Here is a 19,191-nt window from a genome sequence, read left to right on the forward strand (position 1 = left end):
TGGATCCCTGGCAGTGCCCAAGGCCAGGCTGGACAGGGCTTGGAGCAGCCTGGGACAGTGGAAGGTGTCCCTGCCATGGCAGGGGTGGCACTGGATGGGATTTGAGGCCCTTCCCATCCAAACCATTGTGGGATTCCATGAGTAACCTTAACCCTGCCATTAGTGCTCCCTCCTGGAATCCCTGGGCAGGCTGGCATGGCCCCTGTGCCCGGGAAGTTCTCAGCTGCCCGTGAGCTCAGGCCCTGCTCCCACCCTGCTCAGGGGTTGTTACACCTGGGAAATGCCAGCCTGGGAAGCTCCTCCTGCACCTCCTGCCTTTTTGGCTGGGAGCTTCCCTTCTCGTCTCCTCCAGTGGCTGCCCCATATCACCCATATTTCATTTTCTCCAGGAAAAATCTGGATAAAAGTGCAGTAGTACAGGTTGCTGGCTCCTCAGCTTGACAGTGCACCAAGTGCTGGAGGGCTGGTTTGTACTTTATTTTCAGGCTGTTTCCCGCTTGGTAAAACCCCAGCGGAGGCAGCTCTTAATTGGCTTTAATTGAGTGTGAAGTGTGTCCTCGGGGGTGTTAATGTCGCCCCGAGGGAGGGCTCGGCAGCAGGACAAAGCCGGGGACAGTCACTGTGCACTGCCTGACCTGATCTCCTGCCGGTGTCTCCAAAAGCCCGGCTCTGGGCACTGCTGGCTGGAGCTGCCTTTCCCTTCTGCCCAAAACTCATCACGGGCTGGCTGAAGAGGCACAAGGAGTCATTTCTGATGGCTCCTGCGGGCAGTTTCTGCAGCTGGAGTGCAATTCCCACTTCTCCAGGAGCTCTCCCATGCTTGTCCACTCCTGCTGCTGCCGTGGGAGTCCTTGTCAAAGCACAAAGCCTCTGGCAGCTTCCTCGAAAGGCTGAGGAAGCAGCGTGGTTTGGAACGTGGCTGCTTTAATTCCATGGCTCCAGGGGCTTGGTCCAAGCCTCAGCACCTGATCCTGCCCCTCTGAAGGGGGGGGAAGTGCCAGATCCCTCTCCCACATCTCCAGGGACAGCTGAGCGAGCCTCCAGCAAAGTTCCACCCAAAAACCACCAAGTGAGAGCTACTTACACATATAAATATTTATTTGTACTAAAAGTGAGTGCTTCATAGAGTATTGAGTTCAGAATATATTAAATCATGAGATGCATCAGCTGAGGTACAAATTCCAGTCTCATGTCTTTAATAAATAGACTATAAACCCCCCCAGTCCACGTGTTTTAATCAGAGGTAATTAGGACACTACACTGCTTTAAAATTATAACACAACATCTGTGTTTTGCTGTGACCACCTGGACTAACTGGGGGGGCAGGTTTCAACACTGGATTATTTGATGATGAGCAGCAACAGGGCTGTTTCACTCCTTAAAAACCCTAAATGGGAATATCCCTTTTGGCTAGCTGCCAGGGGGCCTGGCTGGATGAGGCTGGGGTGGTGCACTGTCAGCTCCCACAGAGAAGCCTTGGGGTAAAACACAGACTTCCTCCAAATACTTTAAAAAAAGACTTAAAAAACCACCCAAAAAGCCCTTTTGCAAGGAAGTTTTCCAGTCATAGACAAAGGCTTGGACACTGTGCCCCCTGGCCACGGCAGGGCAGGTCGTAGCTCACAGTACCGAGCAGGAGCGGGTTGCTTTTGCTGAGCGTCGATCCACCCGGAATTCAAACTGGAGCACATGAGAGAGGAAAGCTCATTCCCGTTCCTTGGGAACATCCCCACGGCTCCTGGGGCAGCTGCTACACAAGGCCAGGTGCAGCAATCCCGGAGAGAGGCCTCGCTGTAAGGACCAATGCCGGATGCTCTCTGCTGCCATGGCAGAGCCCCCGCGGCTGGCCCTGGGCTCCGGGCAGGGCCCAGGGAAGCCCGGCTGTCATGTCGCTGTCGTGTCACTGCTCTGTCACCTCGGAGGCTCCTGCGAGTCAGCGGAAAAGCCTCAGGCGGGGCACTGCCAAAGTCCGCGTCGGGGTGAGGGTGGGGAAGGCGATAATGTCCGCGGTAACTTTCCACAGCCGGGGCTGGGAGCAGCACCGGGCTCGCGGCTCAGCAGCAGCACCCCACAGGGCCGGGGGGCCAAGGCTTTCCTGCCATCCTCTGGGGTCCCCTGCCATCCTCTGGGGTCCCCAGCGGCCCCATGGTGCAGACACGGAATAAATCAGGTCACCTGCACCCACACAGGTGTGGATGAGGGCAGGAGCTTCAGCTTCCTCTCAGCTGCTTCTCCAGACCCACCTCGTGCTGTCTTTGCTGTTTTGCCTCGGATTTGCTTTTGGGGTGGCAGGAGTGTGGGCAGAGGGAAGGGGGATCCCGTCCTGCCACATGGGAGGACACCTGAAAGAACAGTGCCAGCATCCCTGACTTTTCCTTGCTGTCCAGAGCTTTCTCAGGGATCTCAGGGCTTTATGGTGCCTCCCAGGAAAGGCTCCCCAGCCAGGCTGTGAGTGCAGGGATCCCTGTGCCAGGGATCCCCATGGCACAACCTCACAGGCAGCTGAACTTGGAGCAACAGTAATGCTCAGCTCAGGATTTGTTTGATTAAAGAGGTCAAGCAGGAGGAAGGAAGGAAGCAGTGAGGAGTTGGCTCAGCCACAAGGAACTGGAGGTGGTCACAGCTGATCTTAAAAAGTCCTTTTTATAAAAGGGGCATTAAAAAGATTCTGCTGTTAATTAGCAAAAACTGTCTAAGGCACAATGAGGAAAGGCACTTCTTCATTTCTGCTCCAGGCAGGGCACAGGCAGGATTTATCCTGGTCCCCTCTGCACTGGCAGCTGCTGTGTGGCCCTGGCAGCACCGCGGCGATCCTGGTGGCACGTCCTGCTGCCAGCTGGGAACAAAGGGCCCGCTCCCCATCCCTTCCAGCTCCATGGGGACACTCCCAGCAGCTTCAGGGGGAGAAGGATCTCAGGCTCAAAGTATTTCTGATTGGTGAAAAACACTGACCCAGTAGGAAAATCCCAGGGTCATGCCAAGTGATCTGTGTCACAGGGAATCAATGGATCATTGCTCACTCTTAATACAGGTATTTCTAGGGAGGAGGAGGAGGAGGAGGAGTTAATTCTTTTTTTCCAGTGACTGGTAGTAGGTGGTGAGGACCTTCCAGGCTTTGGGGGCCATGAAGCCATCCGGGGGGTTTTCCCCTTCCCGAGCAAGCTTCCTCATGCGTGTTCCCGAGATGAAGTCAAAGTCATCGTGCCTGTGCGAAACAGGGACAGGTGACATCAGCACAGCTGGCCCGAGTCACCCCCCAGAGCTCCTCATCCCAGAGGAGCTGCAGTGTCCATAACACTTCCCAGCTGTGGGAGGCTGCCTTCCTACAGCCTCTCAGCCCCCAGCCTGTGCTGCTTTTCCTCCCTGGTGGCAACTTTAGTTTCACGTGACACCTGGGAACAGCTCTTGGAGGAACACATAGGTGGCTTTCCCAAGTTCTGCCCCCATTCCTCTTCTTGGGAGGAACATGGCTTTTTCCACTTCCCCAAAAAGCTGCGAGCCCGAGGTGCCCACAAACCCCACGTTGTCACCATCACATTTTCTGGAAAAATCCCTTCACCCAGGATTTCTCTCCTGGGAAGCTGAGAAGCCTCAGAGAAAAAGGAAAACAATATCATCTCATTTGCTTCTCCTGTGTTTTGCTGCTTTAGAATGTGGTTTGGAGATTGTTTATCCAACATTATGTGAATTGTTTTTACTTAATGGCCAATCACAGCCGAGCTGTGTCGAGGCTCTGGAGAGAGTCACGAGTTTTTCGTTATCATTTTATAGCCTTCTGTCTGTATCCTTTCTCTATTCTTTAGTATAGTTTAGTATAGCAGTCTTTAATATTATATAGATCGTAAAATAATAAATTACCCTTCTAAGAACATGAAGTCAGATTCCTTCCTTTCCTCACCTGTGGTTGTGTTTGAGGGTCTCAGGACGAGGGAAGAGATGAGAATCTTGACTCCATGTTTCAGAAGGTTGATTTATTATAGTATGATATTATATTATATTAAAATGTTATACTAAAACTATACTACAAAGAATAGAGGGAAAGGATTCATTAGAAAGCTCAAAGGGAATAGAAAGGAATAATAATAATAAAATCTTGTGACTACTCACAGCCTCGATACAGGTGGCTGTCATTGGTCATCAAATAAAAACAATCTATATACTGAGTAAATAATTTTCTAAATCACATTCTAAAGCAACAAAACACGGAGAAGCTGAAGCTTCCCAGCTTCTTAGGAGAAAAAACCCTAACAAAAAGATTTTTCAAAAAATACGTCTGTGACACTCGCCTTCGTTGGGACTCCCAGAAAACACAAGACCAGGCGGCGAAGAAACCACGGCGCGGCTGCCGCGTTACCTGCTGGGGTCGTAGAAATCCATGGCCCTCTTGACCTTGTTGTAGGCGGCCACGCGGAAGGGGATGATCTCCACGGAGGTGAGGCCGGGGGCCATGCCCAGCACCTTGCCGCCGTGCGTGGGCTCGTACAGGTCCTGCTTGGTGTCGGGGTGCGGCATGCCCGCCGGGTCGCGCCCCACGATGTAGAAGTTGGCCCCCGCCACCATCCGGGCTCGGCAGTGCCACTGCACCTGCAGGGAGGGACGCGGGACTGAGGGCTGGGGGAGAGGGAGGCCCTGGGGAGGGAACTGGGCTGGGTCTGATCTGGCGGCAGTTGGAATTTTGGGCGTGACAAGGTGGTGCCCTCCGGCACACGGAAGGGGAGGTTCGGCGTCTGCGCCTTTCATCCCACTGATTTAGGGACACAAGAGAAACCCCTGGGGTTTCAAATGAACATCCCTGCCTGCCAGAAGAAGGTGAAGCCTGTTTATATCCCTTCTCCCCAGCCCTCCACAGCCCAGGAGAGGATGGGAGCAGAGTTCTCTGGGAAGATTCTGCAGCAGCAAGCACAGGCAAACCACACGGGGAGCCAAAGTGAGCACACAGCTCCAGCCCCCTTCCTGGGTTTTCCAGGCAGGCTGGGAGCACAACCCCCACGGACAGGCTGCCTGCCTTGCCCTGCCGAGCAGCCAAGGGCTGTGTTACCTCCGTGGGGCCAGCATAGAGCATGGGAGAGGGGAAGATGGCCACGATGGTGGACTTGGGGTCCAGGACTTGCTCCTCCAGCACGGCCGCATGCTGCTTCATGCGCCACTCCAGAGGGACATCGTCATCCTTGGTCCAGCCCCCCAGGGGGTGCAGCAGCAGCACGGGGTTCTTGTAGCCCCTCTGCAGGAGCTGGCGCCGCGTGTCCTGCATCAGCAGCGCGTGCCCGTTGTGCACGGGGTTGCGCAGCTGGAAGGCGAAGACGGCGTCTGCAAGGGAAAGGTCGGGGGTCACTGGGGCCATTCCCACACTCTGAGCTGCCACCGAGTCATGAGAGACCTGTGTGTGCCCTGCGTCAGACATGACAGACCTGTGCGTGCCCTGTCTGCCATGACAGACCTGTGCGTGCCCTGTCTGCCATGACAGACCTGTGCGTGCCCTGTCTGCCATGACAGACCTGTGCGTGCCCTGTCTGCCATGACAGACCTGTGCGTGCCCTGTCTGCCATGACAGACCTGTGCGTGCCCTGTCTGCCATGACAGACCTGTGCGTGCCCTGTCTGCCATGACAGACCTGTGCGTGCCCTGTCTGCCATGACAGACCTGTGCGTGCCCTGTCTGCCATGACAGACCTGTGCGTGCCCTGTCTGCCATGACAGACCTGTGCGTGCCCTGTCTGCCATGACAGACCTGTGCGTGCCCTGTCTGCCATGACAGACCTGTGCGTGCCCTGTCTGCCATGACAGACCTGTGCGTGCCCTGTCTGCCATGACAGACCTGTGCGTGCCCTGTCTGCCATGACAGACCTGTGCGTGCCCTGTCTGCCATGACAGACCTGTGCGTGCCCTGTCTGCCATGACAGACCTGTGCGTGCCCTGTCTGCCATGACAGACCTGTGCGTGCCCTGTCTGCCATGACAGACCTGTGCGTGCCCTGTCTGCCATGACAGACCTGTGCGTGCCCTGTCTGCCATGACAGACCTGTGCGTGCCCTGTCTGCCATGACAGACCTGTGCGTGCCCTGTCTGCCATGACAGACCTGTGCGTGCCCTGTCTGCCATGACAGACCTGTGCGTGCCCTGTCTGCCATGACAGACCTGTGCGTGCCCTGTCTGCCATGACAGACCTGTGCGTGCCCTGTCTGCCATGACAGACCTGTGCGTGCCCTGTCTGCCATGACAGACCTGTGCGTGCCCTGTCTGCCATGACAGACCTGTGCGTGCCCTGTCTGCCATGACAGACCTGTGCGTGCCCTGTCTGCCATGACAGACCTGTGCGTGCCCTGTCTGCCATGACAGACCTGTGCGTGCCCTGTCTGCCATGACAGACCTGTGCGTGCCCTGTCTGCCATGACAGACCTGTGCGTGCCCTGTCTGCCATGACAGACCTGTGCGTGCCCTGTCTGCCATGACAGACCTGTGCGTGCCCTGTCTGCCATGACAGACCTGTGCGTGCCCTGTCTGCCATGACAGACCTGTGGGTGCCCTGTGTCAGACATGACAGACCTGTGTGCGCCCTGTCTCCACAAGAACAAAGCCCTGAGTGTTTCACACACACACATCACCCTGCCAAGGTTATTTTCCCTGCACTCCCTTCCTTTGGGGTTGATTTCAGCCCTATCAGCTCTCCTACAATGTTTGTGCACAGCACTGGGCACCTACACTGATGTCTTATGTGATCTGTCGCCTCCCCAGGCTCAGTGGCACCTGCAGGAGGGCCAATGCTCTCTCCCCAAAGTGAGGGTGGGTGTCTGACCCTTGCCATCCTGCTAGGACCACGTTGGATAGGGCTTGGAGCAACCTGGGAACGTGGAAGGTGTCCCTGCCCATGGCAGGGGGTGGGATGGGATGAGCTTTAAGGTCCCTCCAACCCAAACCATTCGGGATTGTATGAGACAGAGAGCTGGGAGAAGACACCTGAGCTGTGCCCCAGGCATGAAGGCCAAGAATGTCAGTGCAGAGAGGATCTGACCTGCCAGGGGGGATGTGAGCAGGATGCTCAGCACTTCCCAACCTCCAGAGCAGCCCACGGGGGACACAGCCCATCACAAGCACTGCCCTAACCAAGGAGACCCTGTGCCACCAAGAGACCCATGCCCTGAGTCCCCCTTAGTGCCCACCCTCCCAAGCAGACCCATTTTGGGAGCATCCCGAAGCCACTTGGAAGTGCTGTGAGCTTGAGAGCAAGTCATGGATCACACCAAAGCCTGGTGGGGCAGGAGGAGCCCTGCCACTGGTTTAACCCAGGGCACTCACCAGCGTTCATTTCCCTGAACTTCTTCTTGAGAGCCAGCGGGGTCAGGCGGTACTGGTCCAGCCCATCATTCCATTTGATCTTCTCCAGGACCTGCAGGTCTCCACCAACCAGCCAGTCTCCACTCTCCATCACCATCTGGGAATTACACACACCTTCAGTGCAAAGGGGACAGCACACTCTTCCTTCTCCCAGTCTCCTTTGAAAAGTGTGAGGCTCAAGCACATTGTAGGATGACCTCCCCTTCTCTCAGGTGGAAAACATCATTGCAGTGACCACGTGAATGAATGTCATGGGCAGCAAAACCTCACCAAGTGCAACAGCAGCCACCCAGTCCCCACCCAGCTGGGTGCTGGCCTCCCTTCTGGCAGCCAGCAGTCTACAGGAAGGTACAAGACCTTCCTCCACCTCCCTCTTTGCTTTCCTCCTGGAAAACACAGGAGGAATGAGCCTGTTGCAAGGCACACACCTGCTGCTGATTAATTAAACGAGGCATTTTAAGGGAGAAGAAAGACCTACCACAGCTGTAGCCCTTTTAAGCAGAAAGCTGTGTGGAAGCCAGAGCTCTCCCTTTCTGAGGGACAATGCCCCTTGTACTGCCATAGACTAAATGGGAAGAGAGAAGCTGCAAAAATATACCAACCCTGCTGGCTGCCTGTAGGGAAAAGCCAAAAAATTCAGTCCTGCCTCCTTGGGGTGGGCTGGTGGCCAAAAAATTCAGTACTGCCTGATCAGGCTGGGCTGGTGGCCAAAAAAAATCAGTCTTGCCTGCTCAGGATGGGCTGGTGGCCAAAAAATCAGCCCTGCCTGCTCGGGATGGGCTAGTTCCCAGCAAAGAGCTGGACTGGAAGCACAGACATGAAACCCATCACCCTCAAAACCTTGTCAAAATTCACTTCTCCACCCCCTGGCCAGGTTTTGCCCCCAAGGCCGTGCTTCCCGTGGCAGGGAGGGGCCGGATCCACCTGTGTTGTATTGCACTAAATGGTCATTTAGTTATTTGTACTGGGTGCTTGGTAATTTGCACTGTTCACATGATTTGTATTCTGTCATCACATGGTAATCCCCTTTGCCCCCTAAGCCTCAGTGTTGGTGGTCTCTCCCTGGTTTCCCCCTTCCCTTGCCCCTCCTCACTCTTATCACATTGGCTGTTGCCCCCTTCCTCCACCCCCCTATCTCTCAGCTCAAAATCCCCCTGGAAGAAGACCACTCCCTCTTTTTCCACCTGGGGAGTCACCTGGCTGACCTGGTGTTCTCCTGTCTAGGAAATAAAATAGGACTTAGTCCCCATGTGGAGAAGAGCACCTCTCATTTTTTGCCTTTTATCCTGTGTAAGATGGTGTGGGCTGGGGTCCATAGCTGGCTGGATTGGATCCAAACAGCCTGCCAGGCATGGATTCTTACAGCTGGCACCCGAAACCTTGGCAAAGTTCACTTGGTGGCCAAGAAGGCCAAGGGCTCCAGGCCTGGATCAGGAATGGCGTGGCCAGCAGGAGCAGGGAGCTCATTCTGCCCCTGTAGCTGGCACTGGGGAGGCCACACCTGGAGTGCTGTGTCCAGCTCTGGAGCCTCAGTTTGGGAAGGACGTTGAGACGCTGGAGCGTGTCCAGAGGAGGCAGCGGGGCTGGAGAGGGGCTGGGAACACAAACCCTGAGAGGAAGCACTGAGGGAGCTGGGGGTGCTCAGCCTGGAGAAAAGGAGACTCAGGGGTGACCTTATCACTCTCTACAGCTCCTGAAAGGTGCCTGTGCTCAGGTGGGGTTGGTCTCTTCTCCAGGCAGCACTGACAGAACCAGAGGACACAGTCTCAAACTACGTCAGGGAAGGTAGAGGTTGGATATTAGTGTCACCATGATGTTTTTATGAAAAATCCTCTGCCAGGATTTTTTCTCCTGAGAAGCCTCAGAAAAGAAATGTAAACAATAACTACCCGGTGGCTGTGGAGTGTGGTCTGGAGGTTGTTCACCAACAGGTGAATCTTTGATTGGTCTCATGTGAGTTGTTTTGACTTAATGACCAATCATGGTCCAGCTGTGTCAGACTGTCTGTCACAAGTTTTTATTAATCATTCCCTTCTTTCCTTTCCTAGGCTTTTGATGAAATCCTTTTTTCTATTTTTTTAGTATAGCTTTAGTTAGCATTTTAATATAATAATAGAATAAATATTATTCATTATACAATATACATTATAATATATAATATATTGTAATATATAATATATAATGTTAATTATATATTATAATATATATTATATAATATATAATACATAATATATAATATTAATTATATAATATATATTATATAATATATATTATATAATATATATTATATAATATATATTGTATATTATATAATATACTATTATACAATATATGAATATTATATAGATAATAAAATATATAGTATTATATAGATATTATATATTATTTATATAAATCAGCCTTCTAAGAAATATGGGGTCAGATTCATCTCTTCCCTCGTTCTGGGACTCGTGAACACAACCACAATATTAGGAAAAATTTTTCCACCGAAAGAATAATGAAGTACTGGAATGCTCTTCCCAGGGAGGCGGCAGAATCACCATCTCTGGACGTGTTTAAAAAAAGACTGGACATGGCACTTGGTGCTGTAGTCCAGTTGAGGTGCTGGGGCATGGGTCGCACTGGATGATCTTAGGGGTGCATGATAATAACCTCTCATTATCCGTGACTCTGTGACTCTCCACCCCCGGCCAGGCTCCTCCCCGGAGTCGGGGGCTCAGTCCCACCTGGATGTGCGGGTGGCGGGGGCAGGCGGTGCCCCAGACGCGGGCGCAGCGCTCCTCCTTCCTGTGCGCGAAGAACTCGGGGCGGCGCAGCACGGCCAGCCGGCGGCCCTGGAAGCTGAGCGCCAGCGCCGCGCTGCCCTCCAGCCGCTGCTTGTCCTCGGCCGACAGCGGCAGCACGATGGGCACGCTCAGGTTCACCACGCCGTCTGCCGAGACACACACACACACACACAGAGAGGGGCTCAGCGCGGTGTCCCGGCGGGGTTTTGTGCTGCTGAACTGGATCACTGCTTAGCCCAGAAGTAAGTTTTGCGCCTTTAGGGCTGCTTCACGTAAGGAGCGTGGAGTTTGTTACTGCAAGCTGTGCTCGCTCCCCGCATCCTCTCCTGGGCTGTGCTGTCTGCAGACCGACAGACAGACAGCAGGACAGAGCTCTCCTTTGCTTTTAGTTAGTTTTAGCTAGCTGAGGCAGAAAATTTCCCTGGACCGTGGTTTATCTTTTTCTTGGAACTGTCTGGACCTGCTCTGGACTGAACACCGAAAGGAGCACCGGCAGCTCCACCTGTGGCCCACGGGGCTGGGCTTGGGCCACGGACTGATCAGAGACTGATAAGGGACTGATAAGGGACTGATAAGGGACTGAGTGAGCCCAGCTACAACCCGCAGAGGGGACTTTCTGACTTTGCAATCTCTTCAGAACAGCGAGAGGTTCTCTTGTTCAATATTGTTCATTTTTTTGTGCTGCTGAATGCTTTGCCTGCTAAATAAACGGGTTTTTTCCCCACTTTTCTCCAAGGAAATATTTTCCTGAACCAACTGGGGGAGGGGCTGCTTGAATTTGCTTTCTAGAGGAGCCCTTTTGGAGGTTTGCTCACAAATTTGCCCTAAGCCAGGACACAGGGACACCAGCAGCACTGGGGGATGCTCACAGCCCTTGAAGGTTGAACACCCTTCTGCGTGGACAAGAATTTTAACCAGCCCAGGGAGCGCAGGAAACAGAGGTTTTCATGGAAATTCTGTCACTGCAGCAGTTTTCTCTGCACTGCTAATAAATGGTGATGTTAGCAGAATGTAAAAGCTCTTTATCTAAGGGCCAGAGGTGTCTCCAAGACACCTGGAGCATCTCTTTAGTTCCTGCACCCTCTCTTCCCCTGGTTCTTCTTCGTTAGCTGCTTGTGAAGGTGACAAATTTAAATGTGCTTCCAAATTGCAACCCTGGATAACTGAAGAATTTCAACGTGCTTGGAAAATGCCTTCTCCTCCAGGAGAACCACCTCTGTGGGGATGGCTCCAGGCTGGTGTTCCCTGGAGCACCCCATTCCCTGCACACCACCTGGGCTGCCTCTTCCACCACACTCAGTTTTAATTTGGGGTTTTTTGGGATTTTTTTGGGCTTTTTCCTGGCTATCTCTATATTGCTGCTCCTCCTCCTTTACATCTCTGCACTGCCCATTTTTAATCTGCTTTCTGTGCGAGTCTGTAAGTGCACACCTAGTTTCTAATTTCAGTGTTGTCCCTAAATAGCTTGAAATCATGTTGGTTTTAACCCAACTCTCCCAATTTTCCCAGTGTTCCACTGAGGTCCTCCCATTTCTCCTTGGATATTTGGATATTAACAATATTCCAATGTTAATACAGGAGAATCAGTCTCTTTGATAGGTTTCCAGTCAAAAACAAATCACTGATTCAATTTATTCTGATCTGACTGAAATCAGTTTGGACCCTTGAGAGTCTTAATTTGAGGATTTTAACTATGATATAGATTTTTACTTTAATTTTTATTAAAATATTTGCATTTACTTTAAATTCACGACTGGGTATCATTCATCTGCCAGGCAGCAATTTTCATGAATAATCATAACTACATTCACATGGGATCCAATCAATATCAACTTCATACATTTAAATCATATTAATAATGATCAGTCAATGAAGCCAGCAGAGGAAATAAAAAAAGCTGCATTATGAAACCAACAAATGCTGCTGAAAGTGAGCATCTTCAGGCTCCATTTCCAAATGCAGGATGGAGAGGTGACAAAAGATCACTCCAGTGCAGCTAATTACAAAATTACACAACTGGTCCCTAGGACAAGGGGTGTGTCGGGCCACGTCATAACTGCCTGGATCATAAATGGGCCGTGGCTGTAAGAATTTCATAATAATTAATAATTTCAACTTTTTTTTTTTTTAATCTCAAAAAATTATAGCCAAAAAGAATCTCAATTGAGGTAATTTGTGCAGAGCCTGAGCACAGCTCCATAGTTCCATACATACCAGCTACCAAGCGTCTCTTTCCTGGGAGAACACAAACATAATTAAGATAAATAACGCTCAGGGGCACGTCACAGAAATCATTTCAAGATTCAAAGCACTGAAAAGCTCCTGCTGGCGTGGCCATGGTCCTACCACAGCCTCACACTGAGTGTGATCCAGCACCTCCACTGTCACTGTCACCCCTCTGGCAGAGTCACAGGCTGCTGCTGCATTGCTGCAGGTCCACCCCCTTCCTGGTGGCCCTACACAAAGCACATCACCCACCTGCTGGGGCATCCAGGGGGGATTTGCTGCTTGAACAAGTGTCCCCAAAAAGCCACGGGAGCTGCCCAAACCATCAGCCAGCCCAAGGCACAAGGCTCTGGGAAGAGCAGGCTCAAGCCTCTCCTTGGCAGTGCCACCCCTGGCCTCAGCACCGTGAGATGGAACCCTCCACCACTTCCCAGAGCTTCTCCAGGAGCACCTGGTGTTCTCTTTCCCACTCAGATGTCACCCTGAGGGCCTGACCACACCGGTGCTGAGTTTGGAGACCCCCATGGAGACAGGATCTCCAGATGCTGCTGCCCTCTGCTACCCAGACCTCACTCTGGAGAGCTCATCCCGCTGCAAAGCTGCTCTCTCTCCTGGCCTTCGTCCCTGCTCCCCACAGAGCTCTACAAACCCTGAGCACCTGCCCACAGAGCTCAGAGGAGATGTGTTCAGGGATGCTGGCAGGTTTGGGGGGGCACCCCAAACCCAGGTATGCTCTGGGATGAGCCTCCAGCACAAAGTACGGGGCTCTGGAGCAACGTGGCCATCCCAGGGCACTCTGCGACCTCCCCAGGCACAACAGGCAGCTCAAAGACCACAGAGGAGGCTCTGATAACAGGGACATGTGCTTCTGAATGCTGTTTGCACACTGGGCAGGAGGTGAAAGGCTATGGCATGTCTGGGAGCAGGGCCCCCACACACAGACACTCCCACAGTGCAAAGTGAGCAGTGCTGAGCTTTACCTCTGCTGCACTGTGCCCAAATCTGAGCAACAGCAGCAAATCACTGCCCCGTGGGACCACAGGATCATCTAGAAGGCATGCAAGGCTCAAAGGGACTTGCTTACCCAGATCCCTGAAGGCAGAGATCACTGCCAGGTCTACAAACCCCAACGTGAGCACCCCATGTGCAGGTGAAGTCACAGCAACAGCATCCACAGCTGAGAAACAGGGTGGAAACATCTGTGCCCCAGTCTCAGCTGTGGATGGCATCACCTGAGCCCTCTTTGCCTCTTCCAGGGATGAAGCACCTCTGGCAGGCTGCTAATGCATAGATAAATCAGATTTACTTCAGACTAACATGCTGAAGAAGCAGGGAAATGGGGTGGGGGGAAAAACCAGGTTTCCAAGAAGCAGCTGCCTTCTCCTCCCACCTCCAGCTGAGCCTGGCAGCCTCCCTGCTTCCTTGGCCTTGGGTTTGCATCTCTGTTTTCACCCTGGTACAACCAAGCTCAAGAAGAGCCACACAACAACTCCCGGAAGGTTTGAGCAGCACCACGAGAGATGTCAGGGCTGTGAGCCAGGGCTGTGGCCACAGCAGGGTGACCCTGGCCACCTTCAGGAGCCCTGGTGTGTGCCACAAGGCGGGACAGGAGGACACAGGGGATCCATACCGTTGAGCAGGGTGCCAAAGTGCAGCACTTGCAGGTACTCTGCCTCCCGCATGAATCCCGTCAGAGGAGTGGCCCAGCCTTCGCTCAGCACCTGCACCCACTGCAGATCCAGCTGCAAAACAAACCCAAAGGGGTCACACTCCTGTCACCATGTCATGCTCAGAGGTTGCTTTTCCTTCCCTTCTGCTGAAACAGCATTTTCGTTTTGTTTTGCTTCAAATACAGGACATTCATAACCAGGAGAAAGACATAGGGGATGTAGGCTGGGGCTTTTTAAGCCAGACTCACACACTTTCACAGCACAGCTTAGAATCCCAGAATGGTTTGGGTTGGGAGGGACCTTAAAGCCCATCCAACCCCATCCCTGCCATGGGCAGGGACACCTTCCACTGTCCCAGGCTGCTCCAAGCCCCAGTGTCCAGCCTGGCCTTGGGCACTGCCAGGGATCCAGGGGCAGCCACAGCTGCTGTGGGCACCCTGTGCCAGGGCCTCCCAATATCCCACCAAACCCTGCCCTCTGGCAGCTTGAACTGTGGGGCTGTATGAACACAGCAGAGGAGACTGACACCCTCCAGCATATGGGGGGGAGGTATGGCAGAAAATGGCTGAGGATCAGGGTCCCACCTCAGCTCGCCATAAACCACAGCCAGAAAAGGTCAGGGCCATCAGAAGAACACAGGCCCCTCTGGCAATCCTCCTGGAAGCTTCCGCCCTTGGAGCGGCTAAGTAGGGTCAGAAGCTGTGTGTGACAGTACCTTGGTGATCTCCAGTGCTGGCAGCTTCTCTGCCTCAGCCCGGACACTGCTGAGTTTATCCTCAGGCACAAAGAGCTCCAGAACATCCTTGACTGAGCCTTGGGGCACGATGTTCTGAAAGACAGAGACAGGCAGCACATGTAACATGCTGTTTGTTACAGGCACACCAAAAAGGCAGTGTCCCAAAGCAGGGTTCCAAAGCTGCCAGTGATGGTGACATCAAAGTGACCCACCTGTGCCTGGAGGAGCTCCACAACCTGCTGGATGCACTCAGACACCGATGCAATGTTTGTTTTCAGCACCAGCTCAGGAGCTTCGGGTTTCTCGTATTCTGAGTCAATCCCCGTGAATCCTATGGACAATTAACCCCCAAATTAAATTTATTTAATAGAATAATCAGTGCCTCGGAGACAAGAACACTATACAAACAACCAGGGGGCATTCAACCATGCTGGGTACAACAAGTGACACTTATGACAGTAAGATTAGGGGAACAGGATCCTCTTGTGCACTACAAAGGGCCTTTAGACACCCACCCCTATTGTGGCACTGCCAGGACAAGGCATCCAAAGCTTTGGAAAGCAAAAGGCAAAATAAGATCTCATTCCTCCATACCTTTGATCTCTCCAGCTCTTGCCTTTTTGTACAGGCCCTTCACATCTCTGCTTTCACAAATATTTAGAGGAGCATCTACAAAGATTTCAAAGAAAGGAAGTCCAGCTGCCTCGTGAATTTTCCGTGCGTTTAGACGATCCTGTTAGAAGAAAGATGGGAAAAATCTGAATTGCAGCAAAAAGACCTCCCTGGATTTTGACACAAGTAAATTAATCTCTCTTACAGATTTATTCAGCATACACTAATTCTAATAATGGTTTTTCATCTCACTTCCCTCCTTTTCTTTAAAGACACTTAAAAATTTTGTAAAAATCTACAACTTCGATCTGTTTTCATCTTTTCCCATGCGAAACCTCAAGATCTTTTCGTTAGTCAGGACAGCAGAACTTTAGATTGTGAATAATTATCTGCCTTATGTGAAAACAGTCAGATCCGATGATCTCAGAGGTCTTTTCCAACCTCAGTGATTCCTTGATTCTACGAAAAAAGGAACTGCTTGCATTGGCCTGATAACAGCGGCTACGGAAGTGAAAATCGCAGTCAAATCTTCTTCCAAAAGACCAGTGAGAGGTCTAGGACAGGCTCTGCTTCTGTGACTCTTTTCTGCCTCTGAGGAGTTAACAGCAGGGAGATCTTAAACTCCTCTTAGCTTTTTATCAATGTGCAGCACTGAATTTATCCAGCGAGGCCACAGCCCTCCAAACACTGACCGCGCGCGGTTGCGTGTCAGCGGCAACCGACGGTGCCTTTAGCAAACCCTCTCCACAAACCATCTTCATCATCTGAGGTGAAGCAGAGAAGAGAGCAGGATTCCCTTGGATCTTCACACACTTACCTTGGTGAAGGGGGAGATGAAGCTGGTGATGCAGACGAGCCCCGCGTCGGCGAAGAGCCGCGCCACCTCGGCGATGCGCCGGATGTTCTCCTCGCGGTCCTCGGCCGAGAAGCCCAGGTTCTTGTTCAAGCCATGCCGGACGTTGTCGCCATCCAGGGAGTAGCAGGGGATGCCATGAGCCACCAGGTACTCTTCCAGAGCAAAGCCAATGGTTGTCTTGCCAGCTCCAGAAAGGCCTGGGGGAGGCAGAAGAGTGAGGGGTCAGGTTTGAGGTCAAGAGAGTGAAAACAAGTGACAGCGGCCAAACTCATTCTGTCTGAGGTTCCCTACCTCGTTCCTTCCTACAGGAAGTTGGATCCTTCACAGATGAAGGATGAACCTTCAGCTTTTCAGCCCTTATTATTGAAAGGGTGGCATTAATGGCCTGAGAAAAGCATCTACAGCCCAACCTCTGGAGGGGTCAAACTCAGCAGTGAGTCTTGCTGGGCCGTGCTGGGTTCCAGGAAGCAGGGGAGGTTTGAAAGGATGCTGCTTCTTCGAGGTCTCTCCTCATCTTCCTCTTCCTCCCCCTGCTCCCACTGTCAAGAGCCAGCTGCTCTACAATTCTGAACCCAAGGAGAGGCTCTTGCTGCAACCATGTGGAGTGGGACAGACTCCAGCAGCAAAGGGCCCACATCACCTCCTTCTCTAGGAGTGTATTCCAAAGAATAATCATCAGCCAGGCAAGCTTGAACCTTTCAGACACAAGATTTTTGAGTAACACTCAGAAAAGGAAGGAAGTTGCCTGGGGTTGGGCTTTTGGCTTCAGAAACTATATAAAAGCAGATTGGGCACTTCAAAATTGAGGAGGAGAACAGAACAGAAACATGCTTTAATCCAGCAGCTACAACCTAAAGTGACAGGACGGCATATTAGAATGGCTTTACAAATCCTTCCAAGCACATCCTTCAACATCCTCCAGCAGCCAAAGAAAATGCCAATATTTAACAAGCAAAGGAACAACTGGACAACTGGCAAAAGACAGACTTGTCTAAATATTAGAAATGAGAAAAGCAATTGTAATTTCTGACAGCCCCTAATCCCCAAACAATGAGTTTATACTTCAAGGCAGAAAAGAAGGGCAATAAAACAAATGCAAAGGATTCCTTCCAGCGTGACTCTGTGGCTGGAAGTGTTTATTCTCCAGACAAGGTGACTGCCTCGTGCTGCCTCAAACACAGCAGACCTACAGGTCCCAGTAAACTTCCCACCGCTCCTGAATGAAAACATCCGCGTTTTGGACAATGCTGGGTACGTTCCACTGCCAAAGACTGGCTGGATTGGAGCCAAGGCTTCTTCAGCTACACACTTGGGAACAACAAGTGCTACCCCGAGGGCCTCTGACATGTTCAAAGGAGCCTGAGAGCAGCTGGGAAATCCATAAAAACATTAGTTATGGGCAGCAGCTGCCAGGGAGAACATCTTGCTGCGCCAGCATCGCGTGTCTGTGTTTCCCACGTGGGGATGTTTTGCAATTCCTGGCTCGCAGGGAACGCTGACGTTTCCTGCAGATCCCAAATCCCCACCTGCTAGCCATACTCATGGAGTTTCAGAGGTGAGGCCACGCTTTCACACCCTGACAAAAATACCTGTGAGCCAAACCGTGCAGCCTCGGAATCCTCCCCTGGTGCCGACAACTTGTCCTCTCTTACTCCTGCTGACATGGTGGGCTTGGTAAACCACGTTGGTGGATCCCTGAGAAAACAGAGCAGAACAAAGCACTTCTGTTACCTTTGCTGCTCTCAGGGAAAAAGGAAATCTCTGCTGGGACAAACAGATGGGAGAGAAATGCAAATCCATTATTGAGGTAGCACGGTGTGGTGGTTTCACACGGTGAACTCTGGTGCTTTGGTGTGAGTTGGATTTCTGTCTCAGCAGCACAGACTCATTTTTTGGAGGCTCTCTGCCTCTGCCCAGGGTGTTTCTGGTGGTGATGCCTTCGTGCCAGCAGGGAGAAGGAAGAAGGTGACTGTCTTTGCTGCACTGCCAGGTGAGTGATCCCCCTGCGGGCAGGCAGGACACAGAGCCTGGGCAGAGACACCCTCCCTGCCTTCTCGACAGTTTCAAACACAGACAGCCTCAACTATTATTTTAATCAGGCTTGCAAAACAAGAGTGACTTCAGTTGCTAATTTACTGGCTGTGTAACATGAGAACTGCAGCTGGGGCAGGAGCAGCCCAAGCTGGGCACACATGGGATGGGAGGCAGAGGAAACATCCTCTGAAGTGTCCATGTGCATTCCCTGCACAATGCTGAGCCAGAGGCCTGAATTTTGGTGCTTCCTAATTCTGGTGGTTCCTAACCTTGCTGACCCCAGAGTCTCTGCAGAGCTGCAGGTGAAACAGCCTGGCTGTGCCCTGCAGCTTCAGCAACAGCACCTCCACAAGGAATGCTCCACATGAAATATCCATTGTTCATTGTGAGGATGATGTTCCCAACTGAGGCATGCAAGGGAAGGAACAAGGATATAAATATATCCTGGATACATATCCAGAGGAGAGAAGGTTGCATGGAGACCTCACAGAACTTCCCAGTATCTGAGGGTGCCCACAGGGAAGCTGGAAAGGGACTGTTCATCAGAGTGACACGACAAGGGAAATGGGTTCACACTGAAAGAGGGGAAATTCAGGTCAGTTATACAGAAGAAATCCCTCCCTGTGAGGTTGGGGAGTGGTGCCTAGAGAAGCTGTGGCTGCCCCTGAATCCCTGGAAGTGTCCAAGGCCAGCTTGGACAGGACTTGGAGCAGCCTGGGACAGTGGAAGGTGTCCCTGCCCATGGCAGGGGGTGGAACTGGATGGCTTCAAGGTCCCTTCCAACACAAACCAGTCTGTGCTTCTATAAAAAACCCAAAACTTTTCTAGACCTACCCCTGAAAAGGTGAGTGAATGCTACACATCCTGTGTCTCACAGAAAAAAAGATAAATAGCTCAAGACTTGGTTTCTGTGGTTTGTTCTGTTTTGTTTCTTTTTATGG

The 19,191-nt window shown here is 52.0% G+C and overlaps 1 protein-coding gene across 1 annotated transcript in view; it reads right to left on the minus strand.

Moving 5' to 3' along the window:
• Positions 1-1,080: 1,080 nt before the first annotated feature.
• The window catches only part of PAPSS2 (3'-phosphoadenosine 5'-phosphosulfate synthase 2), a 30,235-nt gene continuing 12,124 nt past the window's right edge, over positions 1,081-19,191 (minus strand). The window contains exons 2-12 of the mRNA XM_041404944.1: positions 17,806-17,911; positions 16,178-16,413; positions 15,343-15,481; positions 14,961-15,079; positions 14,728-14,841; positions 13,973-14,084; positions 10,057-10,262; positions 7,292-7,427; positions 5,039-5,307; positions 4,355-4,584; positions 1,081-3,205 (exon numbers count right to left, since the gene is read on the minus strand). Coding sequence (XP_041260878.1) covers positions 3,064-3,205; positions 4,355-4,584; positions 5,039-5,307; positions 7,292-7,427; positions 10,057-10,262; positions 13,973-14,084; positions 14,728-14,841; positions 14,961-15,079; positions 15,343-15,481; positions 16,178-16,413; positions 17,806-17,911 — 1,809 coding nt within the window. The 3' untranslated portion in view covers positions 1,081-3,063. The remainder of the gene's footprint in view (positions 3,206-4,354; positions 4,585-5,038; positions 5,308-7,291; positions 7,428-10,056; positions 10,263-13,972; positions 14,085-14,727; positions 14,842-14,960; positions 15,080-15,342; positions 15,482-16,177; positions 16,414-17,805; positions 17,912-19,191) is intronic.

The sequence above is a fragment of the Onychostruthus taczanowskii genome, unplaced genomic scaffold (assembly GCF_017590055.1).
Source record: "Onychostruthus taczanowskii isolate IOZ18803 unplaced genomic scaffold, ASM1759005v1 scaffold22, whole genome shotgun sequence".
In the NCBI taxonomy this organism is placed as follows: Eukaryota; Metazoa; Chordata; class Aves; order Passeriformes; family Passeridae; genus Onychostruthus; species Onychostruthus taczanowskii.